This window comes from Coccinella septempunctata, chromosome 1 (genome assembly GCF_907165205.1).
Source record: "Coccinella septempunctata chromosome 1, icCocSept1.1, whole genome shotgun sequence".
Lineage (NCBI taxonomy): Eukaryota > Metazoa > Arthropoda > Insecta > Coleoptera > Coccinellidae > Coccinella > Coccinella septempunctata.
The window spans coordinates 68,251,531-68,278,647 of NC_058189.1; the positions used below are offsets into that span (position 1 = coordinate 68,251,531).

The 27,117-nt window shown below is 34.6% G+C and overlaps 8 protein-coding genes across 11 annotated transcripts in view; 5 read left to right on the top strand and 3 right to left on the bottom strand.

Moving 5' to 3' along the window:
• Positions 1-205: 205 nt before the first annotated feature.
• Positions 206-9,016, top strand: LOC123319597 (tyrosine-protein phosphatase non-receptor type 61F). Of its 2 annotated transcripts, XM_044906627.1 has the most exons (7): positions 206-437; positions 1,458-2,108; positions 2,807-2,965; positions 3,779-4,015; positions 5,740-5,864; positions 6,382-6,504; positions 8,811-9,016. In XM_044906627.1, exons 1-7 carry the CDS (start codon positions 351-353, stop codon positions 8,833-8,835), a joined length of 1,407 nt encoding a protein of 468 aa, XP_044762562.1. In that variant the 5' UTR covers positions 206-350; the 3' UTR covers positions 8,836-9,016. The 2 variants fall into 2 exon arrangements, with proteins under 2 accessions (XP_044762562.1, XP_044762561.1); XM_044906626.1 differs by lacking the exon at positions 8,811-9,016 and having other exon boundaries at positions 6,382-8,270.
• A 268-nt stretch (positions 9,017-9,284) lies between these two features.
• Positions 9,285-9,965, bottom strand: LOC123319677 (ubiquitin-conjugating enzyme E2 T-like). The gene has a single exon (XM_044906632.1). The coding sequence runs from the start codon at positions 9,783-9,785 to the stop codon at positions 9,300-9,302; it is 486 nt and encodes a 161-aa protein (XP_044762567.1). The 5' UTR covers positions 9,786-9,965; the 3' UTR covers positions 9,285-9,299.
• Positions 9,966-10,052: 87 nt separating this feature from the next.
• Positions 10,053-11,006, top strand: LOC123319661 (28S ribosomal protein S2, mitochondrial). The gene is made up of 2 exons (XM_044906631.1): positions 10,053-10,614; positions 10,665-11,006. Exons 1-2 carry the CDS (start codon positions 10,169-10,171, stop codon positions 10,996-10,998), a joined length of 780 nt encoding a protein of 259 aa, XP_044762566.1. The 5' UTR covers positions 10,053-10,168; the 3' UTR covers positions 10,999-11,006.
• Positions 11,007-11,131: 125 nt separating this feature from the next.
• On the bottom strand, positions 11,132-14,037 carry LOC123319635 (dehydrogenase/reductase SDR family member 7). Of its 2 annotated transcripts, XM_044906629.1 has the most exons (7): positions 13,703-14,037; positions 13,499-13,648; positions 13,063-13,415; positions 12,888-13,007; positions 12,663-12,829; positions 12,510-12,579; positions 11,132-11,820 (listed from the first exon to the last, which is right to left on the bottom strand). In XM_044906629.1, the coding sequence occupies exons 1-7, from the start codon at positions 13,818-13,820 to the stop codon at positions 11,794-11,796; spliced, it is 1,005 nt and encodes a 334-aa protein (XP_044762564.1). In that variant the 5' UTR covers positions 13,821-14,037; the 3' UTR covers positions 11,132-11,793. The 2 variants fall into 2 exon arrangements, with proteins under 2 accessions (XP_044762564.1, XP_044762565.1); XM_044906630.1 differs by lacking the exon at positions 11,132-11,820 and having other exon boundaries at positions 11,923-12,579; positions 13,703-14,036.
• A 318-nt stretch (positions 14,038-14,355) lies between these two features.
• On the top strand, positions 14,356-19,450 carry LOC123319619 (motile sperm domain-containing protein 2-like). Its single transcript, XM_044906628.1, has 9 exons — positions 14,356-14,712; positions 14,766-14,909; positions 14,993-15,170; positions 15,230-15,393; positions 15,590-15,792; positions 16,971-17,034; positions 17,881-18,002; positions 18,054-18,251; positions 18,764-19,450. Exons 1-9 carry the CDS (start codon positions 14,631-14,633, stop codon positions 19,058-19,060), a joined length of 1,452 nt encoding a protein of 483 aa, XP_044762563.1. The 5' UTR covers positions 14,356-14,630; the 3' UTR covers positions 19,061-19,450.
• Positions 19,451-19,897: 447 nt separating this feature from the next.
• LOC123319577 (transcriptional repressor CTCF-like) lies at positions 19,898-24,349 on the top strand. 2 transcript variants are annotated; one of them, XM_044906621.1, is made up of 12 exons: positions 19,898-20,027; positions 20,515-20,658; positions 20,749-20,933; positions 20,988-21,150; positions 21,207-21,527; positions 21,935-22,071; positions 22,159-22,309; positions 22,371-22,525; positions 22,632-22,899; positions 23,217-23,519; positions 23,582-23,721; positions 23,795-24,349. In XM_044906621.1, the coding sequence occupies exons 2-12, from the start codon at positions 20,529-20,531 to the stop codon at positions 23,861-23,863; spliced, it is 2,022 nt and encodes a 673-aa protein (XP_044762556.1). In that variant the 5' UTR covers positions 19,898-20,027; positions 20,515-20,528; the 3' UTR covers positions 23,864-24,349. The 2 variants fall into 2 exon arrangements, with proteins under 2 accessions (XP_044762556.1, XP_044762557.1); XM_044906622.1 differs by having other exon boundaries at positions 20,018-20,152.
• Positions 24,350-25,025: 676 nt separating this feature from the next.
• On the bottom strand, positions 25,026-25,564 carry LOC123319757. The gene has a single exon (XM_044906677.1). It carries the CDS (start codon positions 25,463-25,465, stop codon positions 25,055-25,057), a length of 411 nt encoding a protein of 136 aa, XP_044762612.1. The 5' UTR covers positions 25,466-25,564; the 3' UTR covers positions 25,026-25,054.
• Positions 25,565-26,361: 797 nt separating this feature from the next.
• Positions 26,362-27,117, top strand: part of LOC123307648 — a 141,316-nt gene continuing 140,560 nt past the window's right edge. The window contains exon 1 of the mRNA XM_044890045.1: positions 26,362-26,619. Within this exon, the coding sequence (XP_044745980.1) occupies positions 26,604-26,619 (16 nt within the window). The 5' untranslated portion in view covers positions 26,362-26,603. The remainder of the gene's footprint in view (positions 26,620-27,117) is intronic.

Below are 27,117 nucleotides of genomic sequence, written 5' to 3' on the forward strand. Positions count from 1 at the left end.
CTGATTCGGAACTGTGTTAGCCAAAACAAGTCGCAGAAATGCTATTTACTTATTCGTAATGTTCAAAAATATGTAATCAAATATCTTCTGCACTGTGCTAGTAACTTGTTGTTGAACAATTTCAATTTACTGCAAGTAATTTAAAAAGTTCTATTCTATAGATTTCAAGTCAAATACTAATTTCAAATAAGAAGAAGAAATATGGAAAAAATGGAGTGTTGTTGAAATTGAACGTTTACAGTTGATTAGTTGATTAGTTTTTATTCGAAAAACTTCTTTCCAGGTTTTAGGGATATGGGAGCAATAAATTTTTAGTGAATAATTTTTTAGGAAGTAGTGCTTATCCTCATATGTGCATGAACATGACTGGTTGCAATAACATCGAACAGGAATATTCTGAGTTGAATAGGAAAAATGAGTGGACAGTAGTTTACAAGGTAGTTTTTGCTTTCACTATTGAAAAAAAAAGGTCTCTCAATACTCCCATAAATTTATATATGAAATCTTAACAAAGAGTTACGATTTTCATGAGTCATCCTTTGACAAATTGGATTTCCTGGAAATTTCAAAGATTTTAACATCAAATTGAGAGAAACAATGACTTCATTGTACATAATATTTCTTATGTATCATTAAAGATAACCGTTCATTTTCCTAAGAAGCGGGGAGAAATTATATCTGCGTTCACCTATTCTTTAGTCAACTGATATAAAATTTATTTGATGATACATCAATGTTGCCTGTTCGAAATAATCATGTAAATAACTCAAGATCACCCGGATGAAATGGATTTCCAGAACTAATTCATTAAACTTTTCAATTGCTTACAAAACCACAATTTGAGTATTTCAATGATGATCTTTCATCGTAATTATAGTTAAGTTGAAACCACCTGAAGACTAATTTTATTTGAGGTCTTGTGTTATTTTGATTCATTGACCTTCTGAAATTTGGAATTGCTATTCTGCTGTATTGAAATTCTTTTTGGACAAGTTTGTATAATATTGAGTATTTATTACAGGTAATACAGAACATTCCAATGAGAAATATATTAGATAAACTAAATAAAAGTTCCCTGAAGTTGATAAAATAATGTTATTACAGTAGTTTCAGTTTCAATGAATCAATCTAATTCTGCACATCATGATAAGCAATCACAAGTGCCTGGTATCAATTTGAAGTGGATATGGCACATCTTTTCAAGTACTACTTGTTTTTCTAAGAATTCCCTCATTATATGCATATTGAGCTCTTAGCCAATTAGGGAGATCATGGGTTTTCATGAAGAAAGGCAAGGAATACCTTGAAAAATTAAAACAATTTGAGTGATAAGAGGGTAGTGTTGATTGTATACTGAAATTATAATTTCTCTGACATTTGATATCTACATATTTCAGCCTGATATGCTTTCATTGAAAATTATTTATTGTTGAAATCCTATTTTATGTTAATTTCAGAAAATTCGGGAACAGAGCTTGAATAATAGCAGTAGTGCTTTGGAGGCTGTGAAGGCTAAAAACAAACCACTAAATAGGTATAGAGATGTCAGTCCTTACGATCATAGCAGAATAGTTCTGAAGAGAGGAAATACTGACTACATAAATGCCAACCTAATCAAAATAGACAAAGCAAATAGAAAATACATTCTAACCCAGGGTCCCTTACCGAGCACTGTTAGCCATTTCTGGCTCATGGTGTGGGAGCAAGAGAGTAGGGCCATCTTAATGTTGAACAAACTCATCGAGAATAAACAGGAAAAATGCTACCAGTATTGGCCAATGGATATCGGCCCCGATTTTGCGCTTAACATGGCTGACGTAAATTTGAGTGTTGAATACATTGAACAACACGATTACTCATATTATCTTACTAGACTTCTCAGGTTGACTGATCTCGAAACTGATACATCTAGGGATATATTGCAGTTCCATTATACCACATGGCCTGACTTTGGTGTACCAAGTTCGCCCACTGCCTTCTTGCAGTTCTTGCACAAGGTTCGGAATGAGGGGGTGTTGGAATCTGACGTTGGCCCAGCCATTGTTCATTGTTCGGCTGGCATCGGAAGATCCGGCACATTTTGTTTGGTTGATAGTTGTTTAGTTCTTGTAAGTAAATTTGTCTTGGTTTTTTTTGTTCAGAATTTTTTTCTATGCTTTTAACAGTCCCTCCAAATAATGCATGAAGCATTTTACAGCCACTTATAACTGTTTCAATCAAGATATTTACCTAAAGGTTAGAGTCATTGACAGAAGTTAATTTCTCATAGTTCAAAGATTTCTATATTTGCTTCAAGAATTATTGACATCTTGGACGGCTGTTCAAAATCGAAATCAAGTTGGTTATCGCTCATTTAGTAATATTTCAAGTTGCGGAATTTAGGTCGGTACTGGGAATAAACACTAACTTATAGACCAATCACATACAGTCCATGCAGTGACAGAAGATATTTTGAATTTGTACTGTTGGTTATGCTGTTGAGGTTATCAAAAAAATTGGGAAATGGGTATCAGTTTTCAATGCTGATTCATTTGCTCTGAATTTGAGTTAATTTGAATTTGAAATAATATTTTAGGTTATATATAAATCATAGATTAGAATAAATCACTCTATGATTTCACTCTAATTTATGATTTATATATTTTATTTCTATGATTGAAACTACAGAAATGACTAGTGATCTTTTGTAGCCAGATATAAAGCTTCGTTTGCACTTTCAAGTGCTGGTTCAGTGTTAATAATTCTTGAAGGGACTAAACATCATCTGTGGTTGTCGTAAATCGGCATTGAATTTCTCTGATTCCAGATTGAAAAATATGGATTAGAATCTGTTAACGTTAAAGAAATCCTGTTAGATATGAGGAAGTATAGGATGGGACTGATACAAACACCGGAGCAGTTGCGTTTCTCCTACCAAGCAATCATCGAAGGTTCCAAAAAGTTGGATATAAATGAATTGCCCACGGTAAGTCACGCATTAAACGAGGAAAATTACGATGAAATCAGTTCGTGAGTTGAGGGCTTAGGAGTTTGGGAATTAATTCCGAATCTGAAACGTTCGGGGAGCACCGGATATTCATGAAATTTCCGGTGGGGAAGAATAGGACCTCGGATTTGATGTATACAAGGTGTAATTGAAAGGCACAACTAATTCGATGAAGATTGTGAAGAAATGAGAATATTGTAGTAGATTTGTGGAACAAATAAAATTATAGACATGGAAAACTGTTATTATGTTTATTTATTTGGATGGAAACCAAAAACATTTTTCGAATAATTGTAAAATTGGGAGCACTCTAATCTTGAAAAATTTAAAATGATAGTGGGTTGTTAATCTTTAAAAAAAATTGTAAATTTCAAAGATACAAACGTATGACATCAGTAATAGATGGATTGTCAAAAAATAGTTTGACAATGACATTTGGTTTTTGACAGAATCTTTCAATGTTCAAGTTTGGCCCCTGCTTATCTTCGTATGAGATTAATATGCAATTAAATTGACGACAATCTTGTTGCATTATTTACAATAAACATGTTTCCTGTGCAATCTGTGCATTTATTCATTTACACCTTGTATGGAATAATACCATTTCCCTTGAATATTGATCAAACATTGTGTGTCGAAATAGTACCCCCCAAGAAGTTGAGACCGACGTATCCCCGTTTTAAATTCGAAGTGTTCATGTAAATTGAAGCGTTTCCATTTCCCCGTTTCCCATCCATCCCAGGTAATGACCAACGCCTAAACTTCCCCCGGTTAATCTAGTTCCTCTTCCAGAATATAACGAACCACATCGTCGAAGAAAACAGTTACGCCGAAAATAACATTTCCTCTTCGAGTTCGGAGGAAGACAACGACGAGCCTCCTCCCTTACCCCCGCCGAGAAGCGAGAGTTTGAACAGGCCCAACAACGCATCACCCGTAGACCGTCCCCTCCCCAAAATACCCAACAGTGTGTCTTTGAGTGACATCTGCTACGATCAAGACAACGAGAAGAGCGATTCGCTGGAGGAGGTAAAGTTGATGAGTTTGTTGAAGGAATGTTGTCAAAAACGCGCGCGAAACTGCAATCGTTAACGTGTAAAGCGCCATCTGAATTAACCAAATAGAATTTGATTTAATTTTCAAAAATTGCAATATATCAGTATACCTATATAAATTTTGTGAAGGAATAACCGAGCGTTTCCAGAAAAATACAACCCGGGAAAAGCCTAAAAAGGCCCGAGAGAATTGTGATTTATGACGTTTACCTAACGCACATGTCAACGTCAGTTTGACAGTCGTGAGTTTATCACGGATCATAGACGGGATTCGACTCGTTGATCAAAGATCAGCGTTTTCGGCTTAGGTATTTAAGAAATTCGTTCGATTATGGTTTTTCAACTCCAATCGGTCCGAAAAGGTGGACTACTGGTTCTATACAGGGAAAAATGCTAAAGAAAAAAAGCGTTTTTTATCCCAAGAATCTACTGTGTGTCAAAGACTCATCCTGTATATTAATCCTGAAAACGGATCATGTGACGAAATCATCAGAGGCTGTCAAATTAACGGCGTTATCATTCTTCGTTTTTTAACCGCTGGCATCAATTCTGCTGTGAACTGAACGTGCTATCAATTCCTCGATTCTTACATGCATGTTGTCTGCAGCAAGCAGGCCAGCGTACTGAATGAGGGCTACCGCGTGTGAATTCGCCGCTAGATGTGCTAGTGTAGCGTGAGGTCCACATCATAGACTCAACTATATGATTAATATTAAGTTTGTGGTCTTCATATATCTATAATACTTTTATTGATATTACGTGTTTAATGCTATAAAAGAAGTGAAGTCAAATCATTGTCAGGAAGGGACTTACACACATGACGAACAAGATATTGATTAGTAACCAAATATTTATATTTTCAATTTCTCCAATATTATGATCTGTGAAATGACAAGTCCCCGTCATAGTAGATAAACAAATCTTGCATTAGTTTGTCTATGTTCAGGACCTCACTCTACAAAGGCGCCAACTGGTGAGCAAAAAAACGGTAGCCCCCATTAGAGGAAATATGGGATATATCCCATATGTAATTATGAGTTTTATTCATGATTTTTTCAAATTTTCCGCGGAAACTATTCAAAATCATCCTTCAAATATGGGGTTTTAAAATTTAAATCGCTTTGTGCTGAGTTTACGATTTGGCAACAGCGCATACAAGACAATGAAAAGCACAAAGTCCGATCAGCTTGTTTATAAAATAACAGCTGTTGATCTACAGGCGCGTACTTACTGGCGAGCCTTCAACCGGCCATAAAAATCCCATAAAATTTTACGACCTTTCTCGTTCGTTGCAGACTTCATAGACGGTCATCTTTGTCTATCTCATCAAGATAATGCATTTGTTGTCCTTTATTATCAAGGCATATTTCAGTCGATGTTGCCAGCTTGTGCAATTCTCACAAAACGCTTCAAACTTTAAATACCCATTTTTATTTTTCATTTTTAAGTGCTTAAAATAATTTTTTTTGGGAAACGGTTGAATTGGTTGGAAATTGACGTTTCAAAGATATTTCATAAAAACACATCATTTTCGTCAGAAGAAGTATTCCCTATTATTCTTTCCAACGTTTCGGCAAGAATCGCCAGCCATCTTCAGGGATCATCTAGTTTTTGACCAAAGGGGTTCAGTTTAACCTCAATCTAATTCGTTTTTATTTTCGGCAAGGCACACTTGATGAACTTAACGTAATTTTACAGTCATACAATCCTAGTGGACCGCTTCCTACAGTCCCTGCTGGTGACGGCAGCAGCGAAGATGAACTCATAGAAGAAGCAAAATCTGATTCTGACAATACAGAAAAATCTAGTTCTATAGACGAAAAGTAAGTAAAAAACGAGAATACGCAGATTTACTTGGTCCAGTAGGCTATGGAATCTTGAAAGTTGCCATAAAAAAATTCCATAGCTTACTCGACGGAATTGAACTGGACCCTTTTTCTCGGTTCTTACGATAACAACAAAATTGAGATGATTAGAAATCTTCGAAGTTTTGATTAATGCTTTATTGTTCAAAATCTCTTGATGACATCTCCTGTCAAATAGCAAAGCCTAATGTCGTAAACGAAGGCCAGTTTTGTCAAGTTGCACTGAAGCTTCTACTCATCTCTGTCAAATATTCTGATTTTCATCACAAGTTGTCAAAATCATTGGTTGCCGTTTGTTACTGTAAGGCAGGCAAAAATTCTATGCCACAGGTTCATAGAAATGGTTTGGCGGTCCTACGGTAACCAACGGCAACGAGCGATTTTGATAATTGCGCGTGCCCTATAAAAAGTTGGGTTATGTTAGGTTGAGCATGCGTAGTTCAAAGCTATATATCTTGATTTATTTATTTTCCAGTCAAATATCCCCATCTGCGCTTCGTCAGCGTGTACGGCAGGAGAAAAAAGACAAAATGGAAGCTAAAGTGCGAGAAATGAAGAGGCGTCAACAGGTCAACGAACATTGGACCCAACTCAAGAGGTCTCTATACAAACCTTTACTCTTAGCGGGGACTCTAGCTTTGGGAGGGGGAATATTGGCCTATTTCTACATGCGTAACTAGTAAATTGCCACTTTCTATCGTTTGTTACCTTCAGATCGTTAATATCTTGTCTTTCGCATTTACTTATTCATTGTTGAAATTCGAAATTCATTCCAATTGGCTGCACTTGTTTTTATTGCTGATGTTCGATTAATTTTTTTCTATCATGTGTTATTAAAAAAAAAGTTTATGGTTAATAAGTTAGAGAGTATTGAATTGCAGGGTTCCGTATCGACTATGGTCCTGTACGTCTCGGGATGAATATCTGAGATGCAGGATCGGCAAATATCATATGTTATATCGTTGAAAGATTTAAATCCTTCTTGATTATTCGAAATTTTCATTTAAATATTTGTTATCGAGTGCAATTTCTTCATCGTGAACAAATTTGATTCTTGGCACTGAATATTCAGATTTCAACTTTTGTTGAAATTGGTAATCCTATCATTTCGGATTCAGTGTAACAGAATTGAAATTTTATTCACTGAACGAATCCGTTTGATCGAAGGAATGATGTTCTCAGGTTCTACGATACGTTTTTCAAAAATAATCTATTCTTCCGAACCTTTCGATTCATCCAAATGCACAAATACTGAGAACAATATCTAGTGATTTGAAAGATCAATGGGACTGCAAAAATATAAATGGATTTTCCTAGGAAAATCTATTATATATATTTCAACCTGACATGTATTATCAATAGCATATTAGAAATAACAAGAAGTAATAATATATAAATAAATTCGATAAAATAATGAGTACTGACGTAAGATGTGATCAATATGTTCTGCTTTTTTTTATTAATGAAATTTTTGGTACACCTAACTATTAGTTCTAAGAGATTACCGAGATATTTAAGGTATGCAGTGATTTTTTTTTATATGGCATTTTCCTATACGCCTACGTGATCCGAATTTCCTCTAAAACAAGAAAAAAAATGATACAAAATAATGTAACAAATCGATTGACATTAATCAAAGTATCTTTTGATAAACGCAAGAAATTTATAAGCAATTTTTATACAAGTGGGATTTTCCGGTGTTCATATCATCGTTTATTCACAAATTAAGGTTTTAGAGCACACATTTGTCAAGTATTAGAACTTGTCCATTTCTTGAAAATTTTATTGCATTTCGTGCAGAACGCTGATATATGGCTTAATATTGGTGTTAAGTTTTGGTGCCCCGTTTTTCTTCGAAGATGATCGAGTTTTTGTTTGTATGATTCTGATTTTTTTTTTATTTCATGCAGACAAAAATATCGTAGGTAATAATTTTCTCAAAAGGAGAGACAGCATTGGCTTTCTCTTTGTAAGGAACGAGTTGCACAAATAGTAGGCATGGTTTATACAGTGTATACTGAGTCCATGTTTGTTATTTGTTAGGACGATGCTTTTTCTGCTGGACATTTCTATAGCTACTCGTCGATTCATTTTTCCTGTTCTTCCGCTTCCCTTATACAAATTTACAAAAGTTCTACTTGATATACTTTTTTTAAACAAAGAATCTCCGTTATCAGCCTTTTGCACTTTTTTCTGTTTGTTGAATGTTATTTTCTCAAGTGAGTAAAGTCGAATCTTTGGAACTGATCCTGATTACTATTTTGTAAATTATTTTGTACATTCTCTGTTTCAAGAACATAATGTAGAAAAATGTATGTGCTTATAAATATTTATTTTTCAGTAATAAAATCACATAAAAAGCAAGTTCAACTTTTTTTTCTGAACACGTTAACTGCGTTACATGTACCCACAGGCAAGAAGAGCAACAAATTGTATGTTTTCTCTTGAATTTTCTTGCTTTTAGGAATGTGTAATGTCGAATTTTGTCTTGTTGATGCAGAACCTGAACGTTCAAATGAGCACTACTGTGTTGGAATATTGGTCAAGATGCAGTGTCAGTAAGTAATATATTTTTGGAATATTGCAAGATACTGGGAAATATTGTCTTTTTCTTATCACTAACGCAGTTAACGTGTTATTGAAATAAGTTGATTTTTATAGTGAAGGTATTGAATATACTGGGATTGCCAATTTGAAAAAGTTCATAAAAAGCTAGAGTTTCCGGGAAAATTTCTATTTTTTGAGAATATTTACCGTATCTTGCAATCAGTATTTCCTATTTCATTCAAAGGCCTTTTATATTCTTAATTCAAAATAATACTTAAATCAATATAAAATATGTAGATTTTCACCAACATGAACTGTAAATAGAGTAAAAAAATCATAGATTCCTTTTTTTTGCAGACATAAAACTTCACTGCAAGACTGACATTTAAACTTCTTTTGGAGAAGATTGGACTACGAGAGTTTCAAATTAGTCGAGGACAAATTCTGTGGACTGACTTTTTGAGCAATTATGATTATAAATGATACTTAAAAATGGATACTAAAATTTATATCCAATCTCATTGACCTAAAACTGAATCGATATACAAAAATTTTTACCCACACATCATGTTTTCATTACATTATTTCGCTGCATCTGACATTTCAATTCCTAAATTGAACTCATTGAGATAGTCGAGTATTTTATGTGCAAACGAAATTTATAAATAAAATGTTTGCCAGGTCCTATTTACTAAATTTGATTCATTTTCATGAATGAATCAAGTTTTACATTGAACCTTAAAAATGTTGCTGCTAAATAAATATAACAGATTGGGGGTAGGGAACTTTACTAGAACATGTGAAATTTTCAAATTGTATAAATTAAACAAATAAAAAAATATTAATTTAATTTTTGTGTGTACTGATCATAGCATAAGTTTTTGTATATTCAGCGGCTTTTTCATTGAACAATTTCTTATTCAATTTGAATTCCTGGGCAATTTCAGGCATTAATGGATCGTCAGGATTGGGACTCTCCATAAGCATTCTGATAGCAATTAGTAATCCTTCTATACTCATGTTAGGCTTCCATCTACCTGCTGGAGGCATCTTCATCAGATCTAAGCATATTCTACCTGCGTCGTCAATGTTTGGATGATAAATTTTTGTTATAAATTTTATAGATGGGGGAGAGAAAGGATATCTCTCTGGTAAATATACTTCTAGTCGAAAAACACCATTATGATAAGGGCTTTCATCTGGCCCTATTATTGTGGCACTAAGAATAATATAATTATCCCCTTCCTTGGTGTTCTCATCAACGTAGATGCAATTGGTATCGGAATCTTTCGACAGTTTCAAAAGTTCTTTCGCAATTCGTTGTTTATACATTTCGTTACAGGAGTGAAACTAATTATCTAGATTTGAATCACCCAGGATTACTTTTAAACAATATCTCTTCCGTATTTTTGTAACATTAAATTGGTTTTTCATTCGTTATCATTCCAACTTTGAAGTATTCGAATTTCGTACCAACCAAAATTTCCAACGTAAACATTTCAGTTTTTTATCTCTAATTTCCCGGTTTTTCCGTAGAGAAAGTTTTCCGGTAATTTGTGACTACTCTCAATGTTGCCAACAATTTCCAATGTTTTCCATCGGTTGTTAAACCTGACATAACCTTAAAAAAGTAAAAAATTACAAAAATAATGAATATTTGGTACATTTTGTAACTATATCCCAATAATTCCAAAAAAAAATCTTTTATCACAATTATGAACTTTCTACGATCGACAAGAAAGTTGATAGAACGCTCCCCTACTTTAAGAAGTAGTAGATTATTTTCAGCTGTCCCTCAAACTGAAACAAATTCCCCCAATGAAACTGAATTGAAAAAAATTGACCATAATATATTGAAGCACCCCGACTATTTCCATGTTCATAATTTATTCACAGTGAAAGATTTGTTTGAAGCTAGAGTTCATTATGGTCATAAGGAAGGATCTATGGATAATCGAATGCTGCCTTATATTTACGGAAGTCGATTAGGCCATATCATATTTGATTTGAATATAACGGCAGAGTACTTGAGAAGAGCTCTGAACGTTGCTGCTCACATAGCATATAGGGATGGAATTATATTATTCTTTTTGAAAGGAGCTCAGAATTCCCATCTGGTGGAAAAAACCGCTTTGGAATGTGGAGAATTTGCCCATACAAGGTAAGATAAATTGCTCAAGAATTATTAATAATAATCTTCGATATTTGCAGATTTTGGAGAGGAGGAATCTTCACTAATGCCACAAAACAATTCGGCGCTGTGACAAGATTACCAGATTTATGCATTTTCTTCAACACAATGAACGATGTTCTGTTACAGCATACAGCTGTCAGAGACTCGGCCAAAATGGGAATTGCCACAATCGGAATCGTAGATTCTAATTGTAATCCTAATTTAATTACTTATCCAGTACCTGGAAACGATGATACACCAACAGCTATTCAATTATATTGTGATTTATTCAAAAAGGCTATTCAAAGAGGAAAAGAAAAAAGGAAAGAACACATGAAAATATCAGAAAATTTGAATAATAAAGAGAAATAAAAACCTGACTTCTAATTCTTTCATTTATTTCTGCCTCAGTTGAAACATTTGCGGCATTTTTCGAAAGTAAGGAGAATAACAGTCGTTGAGAGAAATATGGAGAGGTTAAGGAAAAGAAATGCGAGGGACGTACAAAAATTTCAAATTTATATATTTCATAGAGTATATAAATATAAAACATTAAACAGATAACAGTAAAATCTTCAAAAAAATGTCTTAGTAAGATGATAGGTCATAAGTGCAAAAGAAGTTATCGTTCGTGTTTCTTCAAGTAAGTCACCATACTTGTCACAGTTTGTATTTTGTCAAATGTTTGGTTGTCTCGCGTCTAGAAATATCAAGGTGAATGAGTACATTTTGATTATACTGAGATGGTTCTTGGGTTAGTAGTTAAAAATGGATTGAAATTTAATCAACCTCATTCTTCTGAATAAGAAGTTATTTTTTGATATTATATTAAAATCCGAATACACAAGGAATGCTTTATGCTTATACTCATGTTGCATTTGGATTCAGATGAAAAAACAATCAAAATGAATGCTTATTCAGTACTTAATTGCTCACTGTAATGATTATGATGAAATACTAAGAATGAGTTGAATAGAAACTTCCACCACTTAGTTTGAAAATAATACTACAGATGTCTGGCAAAAAAGAAAAAATACATGCTATAAAAAAAGGTGAAAGTATGATAGATTGAGATTAACCAAAGGAGACAGAAAAACTTGAGCTTGAAAATTCGAAGCAAAATAAGAGAAAAACCACCAAAAGTTAAATTTGAAGTACCCTTCACCTTTACTCCTTTCTCGATTTAGTATAGGCCTGTAAAGAAACTTCATTAGAAAGAAATTACGACATACACAATGATGCATCTAAGCTCGCACAACCCCAAGTGTATTAAATATGCAGAATCTAAGAGAAAAATATTAAAAAGTCGTATATTTCAAACATAATAAGAGTATTAAGAATTTCAAATCATTTCTACATAGAAAAATTATAAAAAAAACATAAATTATATCATAAACATAACTGTTTGGAATAAAATGGTAATGAATATACTTTCTTTGAGCACTGCATCCTGAAAAAAATATCTTGACAGTCGTAAAGAACTTCAAACATAATATCATCATCATGATATATGTTTCAAGATTAGTTTTCATCCTGAGAGCAAAAGTTTTGGTTAACAATTATTATGCTGTAGGGAATTGACCACTAATGACTGGAAATGTAAAATTACGTATATGTATAGTAAAAAAGACAATACTGCTCCTATATGTATGTACATATTTTACAACTTGAATCTCTTCATCAGAAAATTGGGAAAAAAAAAATTCAAACAAGTGTTCAAATTATCAAATCCTTATACAGCTGAAAGATCAAGGTTTAAATCAATATTAAACAACACGCGATGAGATTCAAATTGCAAATGGTAAAAAAAATAACACTGCATAAAATAATACAAAAAGCGGCAACCCACTAGCACATACATTTATAATTTAAATAACTTGTACCTCTTGTAAGGTAAGTTCTTGAGAGTCCCTTAATTTGAATAATCGTTCAGGTCCAATAGTTTTAATTAGGCTGTTAGAAAAGAAAAAGTTAATTTTCTTGATGTTCCGACAACAAAATTGAATAAAGGCCGATGAGATTTTTTCGATACTCACAAATTGAATGAAACAGGAAAGTAGACTGCAAAATAGGTGAAGAGTATCACGGGTGATAAGGCGACCCAAGATTCCCTTATTTTATTGGCTAAAACCATTGCACAAAGATGTCCACATCTCTCACCTGTCATCCTCCTATCTGTTGGTTGAACACTTTTGCCATATTTCTGAAAAATCATCATCATCCTAGAACCATGCCGGTAGCACCTAAAATGTTCTATTTACCTGACCAATAGTATTAGTGAAGCTTTCAGACAAAAAGTTCGTAGAAACAGGCCCCGGACAAATAATCGAAACCGAAAGGCCTCTACCAGTCTTCTCCGATCTCAAAGCATTCATGTAACCCTTGAAAACATTTTGAATAAAATAAAATTGTATCTGGTGATTACTTAAAACTCACATGAATTGCATGTTTGGTTCCATCATAAGTTGCGGAATAAGGAACACCCACAATACCAGCAATGCTTGAAACTACAGCAATGTGTCCTCCACCAACGGTATTGAAATAGTTGACAGCTACTCTAGTTAGGTTAACAACCGAAAATGTATTCAATTCAAACATTTGTCGATCTACACCCATATCAATTGTTTCAAAGACGGCCCTCTGAGACCTTCCGGCATTGTTAAAAAGAATATCCACTTTACCGAAATGTCTGACTGCGTAGTCCCAATTTTTCTTGTGTGAGGAGAAATCGGTAACATCCATAGGTATAACGAGGACATCGTTCTGAGAGAGCAAGGTTTTTGAAGCTTCTACAATTTATATACTTATTGAAAAGTGTTAATCAAGATTGAATTCCATGCAGAATTGTGTCTGCTTCTAGGCTTTAACACACCTATACAAGCTCTTTTCACCCTTTCGAGTTCTTCTCTTCGTCTAGCTGTTAAAACTAGTTTAACACCATTTTTGGCTAATGCTATAGCAGTGTGTTCTCCAATACCACTAGAAGCACCAGTAATGAACACAACTTTGCCTCTGAGATGACCTAAAATTGTTAAAATCAAAGGTGAAATGAAAAGTGTTCTTCATCATAATATACCTATGGGCTTTCCAAATTTATCATAAAATCCTGTTTCTAGGTCACAATCAAATATCAAAAATACAACTAAATAAACCACTACATAAATAATAAATAGATAAATTAAGAAGTCGAACATTTTTGTGTTCCTACAAGAAGAAATGGACACGGTAATGCTAAGATTAAGTACCGGGGCTCAAAGATCAATTTTTAATAACACACTGTTCTGAAGTTACGTGGATATTATTTTAATTAATCAACAATCAACTTTCAGTTTGTTTACATGGCAAGCTAAAGGTCATCATACACACACATGAAAGACATCACATAGGTATCACATATGTGAATCATGTGAAACTTGATATGAATCAAATGAACAGAAGCATTCATGAAAAATATGTGGGAAATCTAATCCAAATAATTACAACGAATAAATTAAATACCCCATTATTAATAGAGTCAAATAAATGTTAAAAGTCCCATGTTTATTTAAATGTGAAGTAGCAATAAAAATTTAAGAAATAGAATCGTGCATAAAATTTTTTAATAAACTTTTTCCCAAAGATTAGATCTTTGCCTTTTCCACTTAAACCACGTATCTTGGTCTGATGAAAAACTCAGTTCATTCCAATCAAGTATTTTCGGCTGATATGAGGAAAATTAATTAATAATTAATAGGTTGGACCTGGAAATGTCAAAAATATCTGATTCGTCATCAAACTGATGAAACTGCAATTTCGTGTTTTTTTCAGTTAATTCAATAAATCCACTACAATTATTTTATATAGGCCTAATCTATAAAAAAATCGAGAGTTATTCAAGGCTATTATATATGTTATCGATTGTATCTGGTCAGAGTTCAGTTATGTTCTAATCATTTTCGCGTTCTTCATATCTATATTTCTCGCCGAAAGCTAGTCCCGTACATGAATTAAATTAATAATTAATAATGGATCCTGAAAATACTAATGAGAGCATTACAGAACTCAGAAAACAGGCTCTTGAAAAAATTGATTCTGTTGGGGAAGATGGTACTAAACTACTGATATGCTATAATAATTAAGTAACCATTCTCATTTTGCAGCTATTCACCCCAAAGATTTGCAGCGAGTGAAAAAAGATGATAACTGGCTCAAAAGGTTTTTGAAGCATAATGATTTCAAACAAAAGGAAAGTTTTCAAATGCTCTGGACGGTGTTGCAATGGAGAAAAGAAAATAATGTTAATGGTAAAATTTTAACCTCAAGAAGAATATCTATACTGTTTTATGTAATTCCTTCAATTTTTACTACTATTATTGCTACCCTACAGATATTTGTGAAGAAAATGTTAGTATGGAGATACTTGTATCTGGTGGATTCTTTCCAAGAGGCAAAGACATTGACGGTTGTACACTCCTAATATTTAAATGTAAAGAATATGTGAAAAATCAATATGAACCTGAGGTAACCCGAAGAACTGTTTTATATTGGATGGAAAGACTAGAAAGGTAGAGTAATCTTCAAGTATGTATTTATATGGAAATTTCTAAAAATTCATAATTTGCAGACAAACAAATGGACAACCAATCACTCTATTTTTTGATATGGAAAAATGTGGTCTTGCAAATATGGACTTAGATTTTACAAAATATTTGATAGGTCTTTTTAAGGATTATTATCCATTTTTTCTGAATTATGTGATTGTTTTCGAGATGCCTTGGATATTAAGCGGTAAGTTCTTCTAGATATGATATCATCCCAAATATATAATGGATTTTATCTTTTTTCAATCTTCATTGAGTATTTCACTTGTCTATCAATGTTTCGCCAGTAAATTTTAACTCTTGATTTTGGGAAAGACCGGATAGCCCTCAAATTTTCAGATGTTGATAGAGCATTTATATAATGAAGCCATTTTCTGTTTCAGCTGCCTTCAAAGTGATAAAAAGTTGGTTACCTGAGAGAGCTGTGAAAAAAATTAAATTTGTCTCTAGATCCGATTTAGAGAAGTTTGTGCCTAAGGATCAAGCCTTGACTTGTTGGGGCGGGGAAGACGATTACACCTTTAGGTTTGAGTCAGAAGAAAAAGTTGATGAGGAAACGCTGAATTCAAACACCAACAATCGAAAGGTTAGAAATTTATTGCTCTAGTTATTATTGTTAATTATCCCACAACGATATGGGGGTGATTCTTTAAGTCCTTACATTTTTATATCATCATCAAAACAAATTTTGAATCAACAAGTTTGGTAAGAAGTTTTGGTCATTATACAAGAAATAAACATATTAAAAATAGTTCAAAGTGTCTGATGTTGACCATGCTTTTCATTCAACATAATTTCAGTTGATAAAATGATATACTTTTTAAAATTGTTAAAAATTTGTAATCTGTATTCAAACCAATTAAGATTGAACAAGAGGTTATCTTTTTCCGGTTGGTTTAACCAGTAATAAACATGAGATAAGGTAGAATGTATATTGAGAGAGATGACCAAAGCTTTTTGGAAAAAAATTACTTTCAGTTGTGTAGAATTTTTTTGTATAGCTGAAGGGTAAGTTAGAAAGGCATACATTATTTCAGTTTGGTCAAAAGTCGAACGTTATCGTGTCAATGCTGATAAATAAGAAATAAAGAAGGCAATTTTTGTCAGATATCTCAATGTCGAAATTTATTCAAAATTGGACCGCGTTCGGCGCTCAGTTCTGTCAGTTTACGCAAATTTTTTATTGGTTCGCAGATATAACGGAAGTTAGATCAACTGTCATCATTATTTCCTGTAGGTTTTCTGTCCTGTGTAAATAATTAATTTTTTATATTGTTTTTGTTATCATCTAAATTTTCTACCGAAAAATGAAGAACAGTACAATTGAATTTTCATTTCTTTCCGTCATCACGTCATGATATTCCATCGAACTCGATAAATTTCTTCATTGAGTTCTCTCGCAGAAAATACCGGAAACTGCCATGTTGTGACGTAACGAATTTAAGGAAACTGGAGTTTGAATTTCGAAAATTTGGTGCTACATATATCGGAAAAATGTTGATCAGCCTTCTTTGAAAGTGGGATTTTCAATCTCACTGGTCTTCATTCTGTACTTTGAAATTTCGAGGTCGGTCTTCTTCGGTATTATATAATGATACACGTTCCGAAAGGCCAAATGAAACCGAATGGTGTTCACTGAATAAATTCATAGACTCGTAATATGAGTAAATGAATTAAATTATTAATCCATGAATGAATTTCACCCTGTATCTCTGAGGCTGCGTCTTCGGCTTCGGCGACGAATAATCGATAAATTTGTCTCAGGTCCGTTTCCATGATGCAAAACAAATGTCAGACGTAGGAAGTTCAATTTTCGCTTCTGAAGGAGGTAAGTTTAATTAAACGTAAATAAAAATCATCATAAAAACGTTTATACACCGTTAAAGATTTGACCTTGGGAAACATTCGCTTTTTTTTCGGCTTTCTCTCGATTCATTAACGATTACTTGCATGACTGATTATTATTACATAATCAGCCACTTATTGTGATGTATTGTTACCATAAGGTTATCAACGAGCAATAAAGATATAACAGAAATAAGGCATTATTGAATTATTCAGATGGGAGAATATTGCTTTTTATGTTAGGAAAACAGAGTGCACATGTTATGCTATTGAACTTTCGTACCTACCATCTAGACACGATTAGTAATTTAATTTATGATTATGGAATTCAAAGCAACGTTAAAACTCAATTCAACGGTTATGTATTTATGAAAAATTTGTGAATCTGCACCTTTGGTCATATCCCGGATATATTAATGATTTTTGAGGCGGAATATTTCACTAAGAACTCAATACTGTTTCAATGAGCTTTAATTCGGAATTATTTACATTTTATCTGATTTCAACATTATTTCAGAATTATCAAGCCTCAATCAACTCATCCATTCATTTTATCAATATCTATGACCAATACGATTTGATTTTTCGAATTAACTGGTTGTTTGATAATGGTAAACTTTTAATGCTCGTCTGCACTGACTTATTTACGGCAAGCATAACGTTAATAAAGTCATACTTTTCGTTTTTCAGTGATTGTTTTGGTATAAATGGTTTAAATTTGGAATTGTTCCAGATTTTTTGATAATAACGCAAATAGACCATAGAATATCAATCCTTAAAATTCCGTAGCATACTCAACGAAATTTTTTATGATATTAATAATTTGCAGATGGAGCTCTCATCAGAGTTGTCAGCCCCGAAGGACTGCTTAAATTCGTCAAAGATCACGACAATGATTTCGCCTGTAACTTAGTTCTGCAAAACATATCTACCTCTCATGTATCCTACAAGGTAAGATAAGTGATGCAGAGGTTTTCCCCTTCTCAAAAGTTTTGTTGGCAGGTTAAAACTACCACACCTGAGAAGTTCAGGGTGAGACCAGGAATAGGCATATTAGCTCCAGGCGCCACAATCATCATCAATATTTCCCTCTTGGCAGCTTATAAGACTGTAAACGTTTCTAAGGACAAATTTCTTATTCTTAGTACAGCTGTTGACCAGAAGGATATGTCCAGCGAAATGCTTCACCAGACATGGAAGGTAAAGTACTCATTTTAATTAGAAATTCGGCTATGTTTTTAAATATATTTTTGATATGTGGTAAATTTTCAATCAAAATGGCAACATGCACGAACAAGCATGACATACCAAAGAGTGCTAAAATGTGGGCTAAAGTTACTCCTTGAAAGCATAGAGTTCTTTGTTGATAGTGCCAACCATAGACAGAAATTTTTTTTCTCAAACCTACCATAGAGAAAGGGTCTCTGAAACCTACCAATCTCATTTGAAGCATAGAATAAATATCGTATTTTGTTCTGTGGCCTATTAACTGAGCAGCACAGATTACAGAGTAGGGCAGTGAATCCAAAGAGTTAAGTTGTTACTCTTTGTTAAATCATTGAGTTCACTCTAGCTGTTTCAAGAAAGATTGAGAAAGAAGAAGAAATCAGTCAAGCGCTTACAGTTTCTAATTAACTAACTAAAAAGCAAATATTATAGAGTTAGCCTAACCTAACTATAATATTTGCTTAAAAGGTTATTAATTTTTACAGAATACAACAGTTTCGAAGGAGAACCAAATTCATTTACGATGTGCACCAATGGGAGATGTCATCAAGAACGGATCGGTACCTTACGGATCTTCAGATGCCGAACCAAACTTGGGAAAAGTTACTGCCACTTTACAAGATATCAGACGAAATCAATTAGAATTAAATCACAGCATCAAGTCGATGATGTACATACAGATAGCTTTATTAGTTCTAGTTCTAGCGGCTGTTTTGTATCTCATAACCTCGAAAAGTAGTCAGCAACTTCTTCCTCCCAACTCAGGAAATGGTGCTCTATAGCAATAGCGGTTAAAATTGGCGCCTGAGATTATTAAATACAGGGTGGAACCTATTATATTGGTTATGAGAAATTTAGTTTATGCATTCCTGTACTTATTTTGTCAGTTTATTGATGATTAGATTCAATGGCGCCAAGCTGTCAGATTGTATATCTTTAGTTAGCAAAAATGGTGATTTTGAACTAAAAGACAAGAAGGTGGTAGATAAATACTGAAAAATACATTCCAGGACAACTAGTATTCCTTAAAATGTGATTAAGAATTGTTAATGATGGAGTGGGTATAATTTATTCATTTGTAATTAATAACTTTCTTTGCCTTAAATATTGTATATTTATATTTGGCATTTTTGTAATATCAATTTTATTGAATATTAAAATATTTTGTTTTACTATGTTCTTTTCTTAAATAACGAGGATCCATCTTCATTTATGAGTTATAAGGGATTTTTGCAATGGCTACATTTTTCTTCGAGCTATACATAATATAATAATATACATTACAAAGGAAAATTCGATCCAAAGCGACTTGATCTGCAGGTAATGCAAACATTCGCTGAAGAATTTGAGAAAATTACTATCAAAATCAGAAATTTTACAAAAGGTTGTTTCTCGCCTTAAAAAAAAATAAATATATCTGCATTTCTATGGTATGGCTGAATTTTCATTAAATGAAATTCTATGTTACCCTTTTAAACGATGCTCAGTTTTTGGTTTATTGGATATTTATTTAATTTTAAAATTTTTAGTTAAATCATGTTTCAATAATTCCTTTTAAATCTACTGCATCCAACTAAATCCCGCTACCAGAGACTCTCTGCCCGCTACTTTACGCGGTAGTATTTGAAATGAAGAAGTTTATATTAAACAGGATTCTGCGCAATTGGCGGCATTAGACTTGGCCGCCATCTCTGGATTCATTTCACAGTCGGTGATATCACGCCCTCACAGGACAATCTTGGAGTTAAGGTGAGAAACAAATTGTGATGTGTAAAATTTGGATTTTTCAGAGTATAATTCCAGCTTAGAACTCATTCCTTGGACTTTTGATAGTTTCTTATACATATTCACTAGATAACAGTTATCAAACAAAGGTAATAATGAGAGTAAATCGCTAACAATGCGGAGACATTCAAAGCTATTGAACTCATTGATGACAGCGCCTTCAGTGATAATTCGTTGAATTTTTGTTGAAATGCCCCCTACGAGCGATTTCCTAAGTTATTTGTCATACGTCTTGTAATTAATTTCGTTAAAATCTCGTTTATAAATTAAAAACTCCTAATTTGTGTTCGACAGAAGCCGTTGTAAACCGAAAAATGGCGTCTAACGCTTTCTCTATAAAATTCACCAAGCTTACGTCAATATTTACTGGCTTGTTCATTCCCCTTTTCTTCAATATCGACTCTTGGCTATGTGTTCCTTGATGTATTTTCGAAATTGTTTGTGTTTATAGGAAGCTAGTGCAGGATGGCTGCACATTTCGAATCAACCGAAATAAAATTGGAGGAACAATCCGAAAATGTTACTGAAATTCAATCTTATCTAGCTGGGTTTCAGAAAGAAATAGGCTCAGATGTAACGATCCAACAAGTGTCTGGTAAGTTTCTCATATCTAGAAGTTATATTGTAGTAATATATATTGGTTGAAGATATTCAGACATTATTTTCCTGTGTGTTATTATTATAGATGAAGTGGATGATGAAGAGGAAGGAACATATTTTGTTGATCAGGCTGGTCATTACTATTTCCAGGCAAAAGGAGATGCACAACCTGTTATGACGGTTGTTTCAACTCCTGGCTTGAGTTCTAGCAATGATGAAAGGGAATATATCATAAATGCCGAGAATAAATCAGATATTGAGTCGGAGACTGTGAGTTCAAATTAATATTTTGTATTTCACCTCTAATTGCATTTGTATTTTTAGAAATCAAGTGGAAACATACTGATCAATACGGGGGATACTTATCAACGAGTGTCCCTTGTACCTTCAGAAGATGCTACTACAGAGATGAGTTATGTTTTGATTGTACAAGACCCCTCTGATATTAAAGATGGAGAGGAGGGTGAAGGTGATCAGGATATGGCTGGTAATTACTATGAAGCTTCTTAATTTTTTGAATTTCAAATCGTGATTTGTTTCCAGTATATGATTTCGACGATGCAGAAGAGAGTGGTGTTATCGATTCAGATTTAGAAGACGACAAATCAAAAATCGTCAAAATAGTCCCAAGAAAGTCCCAGGTGGTTGCTCAGGCTCACATGTGTAATTACTGCAATTATACCAGTTCCAAGAGGTACCTGCTTTCTAGACATATGAAGTCTCACTCGGAGGAGAGGCCTCATAAGTGTAGCGTCTGCGAAAGGGGATTTAAAACGTTAGCTTCCCTACAGAACCATGTGAACACTCACACAGGAACGAAACCACACAACTGCAAATTTTGTTCAGCAGCCTTCACAACTTCAGGTATGTTTCTTGGATTTGATGTGTCCTATATAATAATCTAACAAATGGGGTTTCATTATTTTGAAAAATTTACCAAAATGGATAATATTCGAAATTTCACATGTCATCAGAAGAAACCATAGAATTCACTAAATTCTGCTAACTTCATATATCGTCATAGACATGAGTGTGACATTCAACTGGGCATTTATGATTGAAAGTGACAAATGATATGTTTTTTTGGATCTTTCAAGGTTTTTTTTAGGGGACTGAATATAGAGGTTGCATGATGGTGCAGGTTTTCGTATTTTGTAATTTTCTTCCAGCTATAAAAAAGTTTTGTTTTCAATTCATTGAGTTGCATTTATGAAAAACATGTGTACCCTCAAAAAAAAATATCTACCAGCTAAGTTATGATTTTCTTAAAGGTGAGCTTGTGAGACACGTAAGGTACCGTCATACACATGAAAAGCCCCACAAGTGTGACGAATGTGATTACGCTAGCGTTGAGCTGTCAAAGTTGAAGAGACATATTCGCTGTCATACCGGAGAAAGGCCATATCAGGTAATGATGTAAACTGAGATAATTTTTTTTCCCGATCATATTGAATCGGTTGTTAGGAAACCAAATGAAAATTATTATAATTTTCAGTGTCCCCACTGTACCTACGCTAGCCCAGACACTTTCAAACTAAAGAGACATCTTAGGATCCACACCGGTGAAAAGCCTTACGAATGTGATAAGTGTCCAGCTAAGTTCACACAGTCGAACAGCTTGAAGGCACACAAGTTGATCCACAACGGTGAGTTTTCACAATTTATCGAAGATTGTATGGGAGTTGTGAGTTTTTTTTACATTTTCAGTTGGAGAAAAACCGGTGTTTCAGTGCGAACTGTGTCCAGCCACTTGTGGTAGGAAAACAGACCTTCGAATTCACGTTCAGAAGCTGCATACTTCCGATGCACCTTTGAAGTGCAAAAGGTGTGGGAAAAGTTTTCCTGATAGGTACAGTTTTAAGGTGAGTGTCAACATTTTGAAGAGATATTCGTTTTTCTGTGAAAAACGAAAATAGTTATTTCAACGCTTGTACAATTGTAAATCATTCGTTTTTTTATCTGTTTCAGTTGCACAATAAAACTCACGACGGTGAAAAGTGTTACAAATGTGATCTCTGCCCGTACGCCTCGATTTCGGCTCGCCATCTGGAGTCGCACATGTTGATACACACCGATCAGAAACCGTTCCAGTGTTCTCATTGCGACCAGAATTTCAGACAGAGGCAGCTTCTCAAACGACACGAAAACTTGTACCACAATCCGGACTACGTACCACCCCCACCGAAGGAAAAAACCCACGAGTGTCCGGAGTGTTCGCGCGCCTTCAGACATAAAGGTACGTTGATTTGCGAGTTAGGTTAGGTCGGATTTGAAGGTGAAGAATTGTCAAAATTGTTGGTTGCCGTTGGTTACTGTAGGGCAGGCAAAGCGTATCTTAGAAACGGCTTGTGTATAAGTTTGTACCATGGTAACCAACAATTTTGACAATTGGTTTGATAGTTTAGGTTAGGTCAGATTTGAAGGTTTCCTGTTTTGAGTGGTTAGGTTAGTTCCTGTTTTGAGAGGTTAGGTTAGGTCCTATTTTGAGAGGTTAGGTTAGTTCCTGTTTTGGGAGGTTAGGTTCAGAGTTTCTAAGAGTTCGATCGATTCCAGGAAACCTGATCAGGCATATGGCAGCGCACGATCCAGATCCCTCCATCCAAAAGAAGCAACTGGAGCTCAAACTGGGTCGCCAGAAGAAGATTCAAATGATCGATGGGCAACAGGTTGAGGTGATGCCAAGCATGAGTTCCGAGAATGAGGAGGAGGAAATCGACATGATGGCAGTAGAGGGATCCGACGGTCAACAATATGTGGTTCTGGAAGTTATACAACTGGGAGAAGGAGACGACCAGACTATGGTGGTCGGGGAAGGTTCTGGGGAAATCATCGGGGAAAATATATTACCAGATCATGGTGAGTAGCAAAGCCCTGCCTTTAATAAAGGTTATTAATGATGATTAATTTGTCGTTTTCAGATCTTAATGGCGAAGATGTAATAAGTGCTCTGCAAAACGCAAGACGGATACCCAAAGAAGAAAATGAAGACGATGATGAGGACGAAAAGAAATTCGATCCATCGACACAAACAGACATGATGAACTGTTTTGGTTTTGACGTAAGTGTTTGAACTTTCTACCGATTCGAATATTTTGAGTGAACGGTGTTATTTTACTTTGTTTGCTTTTCAGGAGGACGAAGACGATGAAGAATCAGAGGCTAAAGAGAGAACAATCACGTTATTGAGTGGTGTTAATTAATAATCCCAGTTGTAATATCGTTACTATTGGAAGGAGGAGGTGTAGAGAAGTTCTTACTTATTTCGGTTTAGGTGTACATTTTGTACATAAAATATGGATATTTACCTTTGAAAATTTATATTGTTGATTTTAATAACTTGATAATATGGAATTGTAAATATTCAAGTCTGAATTTTAATTAATTGCACCGATTTTGTGATTTTTCATATTGAAATATATAATATTCATAAACGTCCATTGAAGGAAAAGTTGTTTATTCCGAATTTTATGTGATGTATTGGGGTATTTGAGACTTATCTTTGTATTACCATAACCTTTTATTTATTTGCTATTTATGGATACGATAATTCAATGGCATTTTGGAATTTTTTGACAGATGGATTTTTTCAGTTTTTTTAATCATCATTTTTAGATTGTTTTCTATTGCAGTGCTGCCAACTGTTTTTGTGAACGGAAGTTGAATGAATAAAACTTATCATAGTTAAATTGAGTATTTTGATAATCCTAATAATCAATTTGAATTCGCTTTCATCGAAAAATTTTCGTTGGTATTTCCTAATAATCTGGCAAATGACAAAAGTGAATTGGTTAAAAAGAAAACCGATTACGAGGAGATTACTATGAATTTCAGTGTAAAGATTTCTATGAACGAAAGTCAAACTTTTGTGGATGAGGAATAATTTGAATATCAGTTGCATTTAATCTCACTTCTTGATAACGGTGGTGGGCAGATAACACTTTTGATTACTCAGGCTAATAATCGGGTAATACTAAATTAAAATATTAACGGGTACTTGCCGGACCTGCTTAGTACCTATATATACTTATTGAAAATTGATCATAGTTTTCTGTTTTTCTCTATCTACGTCTAAAATAAAACGCCTTATTTACCCGGGAAATTGCTACTCTACAGACATACACGTCTTCTTCTTCTTTTAGTTTATGACTCCTTATCTGTGTTCGTAGTAGTTCTCACAGAACACACTTGACTTACTTTATGGTAGTTCTATAACCTATATAAGTGTCTGTGTCTATAACACAGAACATCAAGTACAAACCATAGACTTATAAGTCTATGGTACAAACATAGTTGTTTTTTGAATGTTATGAAATGCAGGAACATTTCACTTTTCAGAGAACGTTAATTATGTTAAAAAAATCGGACTCGAAATAAATTATAATTCATCATTTCTAGCATTTGAACATTTTATCGATTTTCAACGCCGCATCTACAAATTGAACCACGTCAGTTTTCCACCTCGCATACCGTTGTCTCGGCTGATACCACGGGTCTTCCGGTCTTAAACAGGAGTCCGCCATCCAAAAGCCGCATTTCATCGACTCGGCCGGCGGGGCTCGATACAGCTCCAGGGGCCCCACGGGCTTCCTTATGTGTTTATTCCTAGAGGTCGCGTACCTTCCGTAAGAACCGTAGTTAAAACCGTCGGACATTCCATAATCCACGTCCATTTCGTTCAGTATCTGATATATGGTCGCCTGTCCGGTGGATAACAACTCCCTCTTGTGCTCCTCCAAATTCGTCGGCTCCTTGTAGTCGGATTTCGAGAATTTCGTACGATTCACGGGAACGCGGAAGGGCATTGTATATATTTTGTTAGAAAAAAAAAAAAAAAAAATTGCAGATTCAAGATTATTGATTATTTTGTCATATCACATCATAAAATGCATAGACATATAGACTATATGTCTATGATAAAATGTGATTTTTGTTTGTGGACAAGGAAGTCTTTCCGGAAAGTTTCACCGATATTAACCTCAGCACACAGATAAAGAGTACTCTCTGGACTCCGGCGACCAATCGACTGTAATCTTTTCTATGGGTAAAACCACAGAAGATTCGTCGACTACCAATTTACCCATCCCTACATCAAAATAACGCAAAATTTATCTATGACTCTTGTATATGTCTATGCATAGACAATCTAGTCTATGATCCTGTCAGTTTCGAGGTTTTCGTTTCTGCTAAGGCTAAAAGACTTCTATGCTTCCACAGCAAATAAAATAAAGATAAAGCAGGCACCACATTCGATGTTTGATGAAAAGGAGCGCTGGTCATGATCCACAGAACATAAACATCCTGACCATTCCTAACCTAAATAAACCTCAATAAATAAATAAATTTATTGAGTTCACTGGCACCGACTGTAACCAGGGCTACTTTCGCCTTTTCCCTAGATGGATTACGTAAAAACGGCTGAAAGGGTTGCAAATGAATAAAATTTAATGAAGGAGCTTTTTATGGTTGATTTTCACAATGCAGCTTTTTACGATATCAATCAAATGAATCTGATTGTTCAAGGCAAATGTAATTGATTGTTCATTGGGCAAATAAATAATATTCATATCACAATTATTGAGTCTGTTTTTCCCCTGAAATTTACCGAAAAGTTCAGATCTAAGGGGTCACTGGGACCCGGATCCAAGAACAGTACCGTCTTTCTTCGACAAGCGTCCAAAACGTTAAATTAAGCCTCACGAACAGGTGTCAAACCAAGTCCACATTGCATCTGATCGTCGTTTCCGTGTAAACGACGATGCTTCGCGCGAGGCGTCGGGATGCCACAGCGACAGTGCCGGCCCGCCAGTGACGTAGATGTCGTCGAAGTTGTACAGACGCCACCAGCAGTAGTGAAGACGGTTCAAAGAAAAGTGCGGTGCTCTGGATACGAAAATCCCCGTGTTCCATGGGACAATCGCCTATGCCCGATAACAGTGCAGCATGAAACTGCTCACAGGTCAGTGTCAGAGGATGCCCGCATCGTTTTCGCGTTCATCTTATTGAGCCTCCTCAACGTTTTGACTTCATCGCACGTAGCGACGTAGCGTCTATTTCGGATTTTTATTTACCGGCTTTGGAATAGCTGAGATTCCAGCGGCGTTTTTGGTGAAATTTAGGGGAAGCGTCTAAAAATAGTCGGATATTACGCTGTGCTTAAACAACTCACCGCGAAATAACATTGTGCAACCTAGTTTTTTTAGACTTTTCAGATCGTCCTCGCCAAAACATTCGGTAAATAACACACGTTGCCTTGGGATGCCTTCACTGGACGATCGAGATTTAATAGATCAGGTGGCAATTGGTGCGTAACAAGAAAGTTGTGTTGGGTTATTTTCAACGGTGAAAATCGAAGCATGCGTGCGAAGAATCTATACCGAAAATACTACCTGATTTTTCCCAAAATTTTAGTGACCACCGTATAATCTCGAAAAACCGTCGTTTGGGGATCCAATCC

Excerpts from the sequence above, each read along its gene's own strand:
- LOC123319597 (XM_044906626.1), top strand. The coding sequence starts at position 351 with ATGTGCATGAACATGACTGGTTGCAATAACATCGAACAGGAATATTCT. Across the intron at positions 2,966-3,778 it reads ATATAAATGAATTGCCCACG|AATATAACGAACCACATCGT; the intron begins GTAAGTCACGCA and ends TTCCTCTTCCAG. Across the intron at positions 5,865-6,381 it reads TCTAGTTCTATAGACGAAAA|TCAAATATCCCCATCTGCGC; the intron begins GTAAGTAAAAAA and ends TTTATTTTCCAG.
- LOC123319677 (XM_044906632.1), bottom strand. The coding sequence starts at position 9,785 with ATGTATAAACAACGAATTGCGAAAGAACTTTTGAAACTGTCGAAAGAT.
- LOC123319661 (XM_044906631.1), top strand. The coding sequence starts at position 10,169 with ATGAACTTTCTACGATCGACAAGAAAGTTGATAGAACGCTCCCCTACT. Across the intron at positions 10,615-10,664 it reads GGAGAATTTGCCCATACAAG|ATTTTGGAGAGGAGGAATCT; the intron begins GTAAGATAAATT and ends CGATATTTGCAG.
- LOC123319635 (XM_044906629.1), bottom strand. The coding sequence starts at position 13,820 with ATGTTCGACTTCTTAATTTATCTATTTATTATTTATGTAGTGGTTTAT. Across the intron at positions 12,830-12,887 it reads TCACTAATACTATTGGTCAG|AAATATGGCAAAAGTGTTCA; the intron begins GTAAATAGAACA and ends ATGATTTTTCAG. Across the intron at positions 11,821-12,509 it reads AAGAACTTACCTTACAAGAG|GCCTATACTAAATCGAGAAA; the intron begins GTACAAGTTATT and ends GTTTCTTTACAG.
- LOC123319619 (XM_044906628.1), top strand. The coding sequence starts at position 14,631 with ATGGATCCTGAAAATACTAATGAGAGCATTACAGAACTCAGAAAACAG. Across the intron at positions 18,003-18,053 it reads CCTCTCATGTATCCTACAAG|GTTAAAACTACCACACCTGA; the intron begins GTAAGATAAGTG and ends TTTTGTTGGCAG. Across the intron at positions 18,252-18,763 it reads TGCTTCACCAGACATGGAAG|AATACAACAGTTTCGAAGGA; the intron begins GTAAAGTACTCA and ends TAATTTTTACAG.
- LOC123319577 (XM_044906621.1), top strand. The coding sequence starts at position 20,529 with ATGGCTGCACATTTCGAATCAACCGAAATAAAATTGGAGGAACAATCC. Across the intron at positions 22,310-22,370 it reads ACACAAGTTGATCCACAACG|TTGGAGAAAAACCGGTGTTT; the intron begins GTGAGTTTTCAC and ends TTACATTTTCAG. Across the intron at positions 23,520-23,581 it reads AAATATATTACCAGATCATG|ATCTTAATGGCGAAGATGTA; the intron begins GTGAGTAGCAAA and ends TGTCGTTTTCAG.
- LOC123319757 (XM_044906677.1), bottom strand. The coding sequence starts at position 25,465 with ATGCCCTTCCGCGTTCCCGTGAATCGTACGAAATTCTCGAAATCCGAC.